Genomic DNA, 4,579 nt, shown 5'->3' on the forward strand with positions numbered 1-4,579 from the left:
GTTGCTCCCAACTGCCCTCCCCTGCAGGCCTGGTCGCCCCCAACTGCCCTCCCCTGCAGGCCTGGTCGCTCCCAACTGCCCTCTCCTGCAGGCCTGATCACCCCCAACTACCCTCCCTTGCAGGCCTGGTTTCTCCCAATGCCCTCCCCTGCTGGCCATCTTGTGGCGTCCATCTTGTGTCCACATAGGGGCGGCCATCTTGTGTGTTGAGTGATGGTCAATTTGCATATTACCTCTTTATTAAATAGGATTGGCATGGTGAAGCTGAAGTCTCCCCCAAAGGTAAAAATCCATAAAATAAGGGTGTTTTCACCCTCAGGGTTTTTTATGCATCATGCAATAAAATCTCAGTATTGGCTACAAATTACCCAAAATCTCAGGTTCTCTGGTCATTTAAATTTTTTCAAGCTATATTTTAATATGACTTTCTTTCTATTAGGTTTAATTTGATATTTAGAACAATGGAAACTGAGTAATAAATACTGATTTAGAGCACATAAGAAAAGTGTACTTGCTTGCTTTGTAATTTTGTTTTAATGGAAAGGAAGAAGAAAACAAACACTAGTATTTCTTATATATTTTTTCATGTTGAGGTAAGTCACAGAAGAAAACTGGGCGAGTCTCTAACCTTTTGTTAATGCAGCTAATCATACACAAAATAGAGCAATTATATACCCATCTGTTTATTTAGAGTATGTAGATTTCATTTCTTTGAGGTCTAAAAAAATCTCTCCTCTGAAATTAAAATTTTGTCTGTGGAGGGACCATTTAGAGCAGTGGTTCTCAACCTGTGGGTCACGACCCTTTCACAGGGGTCGCCTAAGACCATCGGAAAACACATATATAATTGCATATTGTTTTTGTGATTAATCACTATGCTTTAATTATGTTCAGTTTGTAACAATGAAAATACATCCTGCATATCAGATATTTACATTACGATTCATAACAGTAGCAAAATTACAGTTATGAAGTAGCAAAGAAAATAATTTTATGTTTGGGGGTCACCACAACATGAGTAACTGTATTAAAGGGTCGTGGCATTAGGAAGGTTGAGAACCACTGATTTAGAGGCATAATTTCTTCTGCTGTGGATTCAATTGTGTTATGGTCGAACCAAATAGGGAGGATTTTCTGACTTTTTTTTCTTATCTTATGTCAGGAAGTGGAGAGACACCTACCCTGGACACCATTGACTCATATATGAACAGACTGCACAGTATTATTTTAGCTAATCCCCAAGACAATGAAAACTTCATAGCTACTGTTCGAGAAGTTGTAAACAGACTTGATCGTTAAGGAATGGTGAGTGCTCACTGATATACTTATATGCCAGCACAACTTCAAAAATAAAATGGCCTTGACTTTATCAATACTACTAAAACTTTAGAATTATACTGAATAAATGAGTTGGGGACTTGATTCAAGATTCCTGTTGCATACTAGCTAACTGTAGTAAATAATGTTGGAAAACAGAATCAAAACAGTTTTACTCATGTATGCTTCAGCATAGTTTAATGGAAAGAGCATGATTTTTCTGGTTGGACCTTCATTATAGCTTTGTCACTCATTCTCCGTATTCTCGAGTGCTAACTTCCCAAAGAGTTTTGAAAAGTGAGTGAGAAACTTTGAGGAAATCACCCCCAAAACAGCACTTAAATACGAGAACAAAATAAATATCACTTAATTTTTAAGCTTCCTTTCCCCTGGGAAATATTAATGGTAATTTACATTTAGTAGTCAACAAGACATTGTATGTATGTAAACCTACATATATAAGAAGCTTTTTATTCACCATTGAATATTAGAGTGACAGTTGTATATTAAGTGTTAATGTGGACTAACCTTACAGTGAAACAGTTAGTGCCTTGATTAAATTAATTAAAATATAAATTTTCAATAAGCAAAAATGAGAGGAGAGAGAAAATTAGCTTTTTAAAAATATATTTAACAGCTCTGGCCAGGTGGCTCAATTGGTTTGAACGTCATCCCATACACCAAAAAGTTGCAGGTTTGATTCCCAGTCAGGGTAAATACCTAGATTGTGAGGTTCAATCCCCTATGCATATGGGAGGCAGCCAATCTATGTGTGTCTCTCACATCAATGTTTCTCCTTCTCTCTCCCTTCCTCTCTCTCTAAAAAATCAATAAACATATCCTTGGGTGAGGATAAAATATATGTATATTCAACAAATTACTAATGGTATGTGTTATGTCCTTTCAGAGGAGACAAAAAGTACATTTCCAGAAGGGATCTGCCCATGTAAACAATTTGGTACCAATGGTCAGTCATCGGGTATCATTTTTTAAATGGAATGTGTATTTATACGCTCAAATTCCTAGAGATAGAGTACCCTTTAGTATGCCATCCCACAAAATTGACAGCCTTTTGTCAATTAAATTGTTCCATGCCTACAGACATACAAGCTGTGTGGAAATCCTAGTATGTGGATACTAAAACAAGAGTGAGTAGCAGGATATGCTCCTTAGAATGGCCAAACCTGAGTTTGAATCTTTTATTTATTTGTCCTGCAGGTATGTGAGCACACTCATATACATATTCATATTCATTTTCAATATTTATTTATTTATACGAATAAATAAAATCAATGATTCTTTTTTTAAAAATTTCATTGATTGATTAGAGAGAGAAATTTGCTGTTCCACTTATTTATGCATTCATTGGTTGATTCTTGTATGTACCCTGACTGGGGATGGAACCCACAATCTTGGTGTATTGGGACAGTGCTCAAACTAGCACCAGGCTAGGGCTCCCATGATTCTTTATCTAATTAGGCAATATCTGCTAGCAGAGACAGAAGCAGTAGTCTTTATCCTTCTTGGCCATGGCCTTGGATGATAACCATACAAGGCAATTCATTATACTTTAGCCTCAGCCATGCTCTGATGGAGAAAGAACTACTGTTTTTCTAGTAATTGGTTAGATGGAAAGGACTATACTTATAAGATATGGCCGTACTGCCTGCAGAATAAAGCACTAGCATTACTGCTGCTTTTTGTGAAGGGAACAGCTTGTAAATCTAGGCCTGGGATTTTTGAGGAGCTCATCATCTTTCTCATTTTCACATATTGTTTTCTTGTGGGCTTGAAAAGAGAGCTGGGAGAAACAGTGTAGGAGATTGTGAAAGAACACAATAACAGATAACATGGTGTCGCCTCACATAGGTATAGGGCAGTTATTTTTGAGCCAAAAGTGGTTTTCTGTTTTGAGCATTTTGCTAATAATAAGATGGTCCTAATACTTTACCAGTCTTAGGGATATAAACTATAGTATCTTTTCTGAAGTGTCTTTTTTTTTTAATGTCTTTACCAATTTTTTGTTTGTTTGTTTTTGAGAGAGGAGAGAGAGAGAAAGAAACATCGATCCGCTGCCTCCCACACGTACCCCAACTGGGACCAGTAACCTTTTGGTGCACGGGACAATGCTCAACCACTGAGCCACCCTGGCCAGGGCCAAAGTGTCTTTGAAAACCTAGAATGTTATTATTCTTTATTCTTTATTTTAAACTACAAATATTTTGCCTTGAAAAAATAATACCTGAAAATGAATTATTTTATTACTTACAGATTCTTACAATCTAGCCATGCAATCATAACTAAAACTGGATACCCCAGACCCTCAAAACTGTCAAACAAAACATTATAAATACTACAATTAATACTAGCTTGGCTTCATCATACAAATATGTACAGACACCTAGGCCTGATGTCCTCAGCATTTGTGGTGCCACTGTCAGGAGCCAGTGAGTGAAGGGAAGCTAATGGTCTCCATATTAGAGGAGCAAATTATCACTAGAAGGGACCTTTAGAAATTCTAATATTTTTACATATAAAGAAACTGAGTTCCAAAGAGGCGAAATGTCTTACCTGGAAATAGCTATGTAAACGACTGCAGAATCCAGGTATAGAACACATATATCAAAACTCTGGATTAGTGGAGTTTCTAAAACGTTATTAAGGAGGTGGGAGGTGTGTAAGGGGAAAGCACTAAAAATTTTTAGAATGAAAGCATTAAGATAAATAAGAGGTAAATAGAAAAAAATTACAATATAGTAATTATAATGTTATAAAATTTTGGTCAACCAAGTAAAAAGTTATTTTTATAGATTTGCAATGGAAGAATTATCCCAGTTGGCATCTTTCTTTGTGGCTAACCTGTACCTAGAAAAAAAAATGGCTCTGGGAGGCCTCGGAGGTGATTTCATGTTGCCAAGTGACCACTTTATATACAAACTGTCAAAATCAATATGTTGCTTGATTTCAATCTAACTGAATGATAAATATCTGGCTGTTTGAGGGTTGGAAAAAAAAAAACTTAAGTGATTGCATTTTTATCAGTTTAACAAGATTTACTGATCATATGCACATAATATATGCACATGCAGAGATTCTTAGACTTATACTTGAAGAAAAATGATTTTAATTGACCATCTACTCTTTGGACTAAAGTAGAGTACTAATTTTCTTTCATCATATTTGTCCCTGATAGTTGCTTATCTGTGTTCAGCTAAACAATTTTCCTACATCCCCATTTCTCTCTCTCTCTCTTTCTCTCTCT

General features: G+C 36.2%; 1 protein-coding gene across 3 annotated transcripts in view; it reads left to right on the forward strand.

Moving 5' to 3' along the window:
- HMG20A (high mobility group 20A) overlaps positions 1-4,579 on the forward strand; it is a 131,080-nt gene that overhangs the window by 126,332 nt on the left and 169 nt on the right. For all 3 annotated transcript variants that reach the window (XM_005865318.2, XM_014538912.1, XM_014538913.1), the window contains one exon: positions 1,163-1,305. In XM_005865318.2, the coding sequence (XP_005865380.1) occupies positions 1,163-1,299 (137 nt within the window). In that variant the 3' untranslated portion in view covers positions 1,300-1,305. The remainder of the gene's footprint in view (positions 1-1,162; positions 1,306-4,579) is intronic.

The sequence above is a fragment of the Myotis brandtii genome, unplaced genomic scaffold (assembly GCF_000412655.1).
Source record: "Myotis brandtii unplaced genomic scaffold, ASM41265v1 scaffold205, whole genome shotgun sequence".
In the NCBI taxonomy this organism is placed as follows: Eukaryota; Metazoa; Chordata; class Mammalia; order Chiroptera; family Vespertilionidae; genus Myotis; species Myotis brandtii.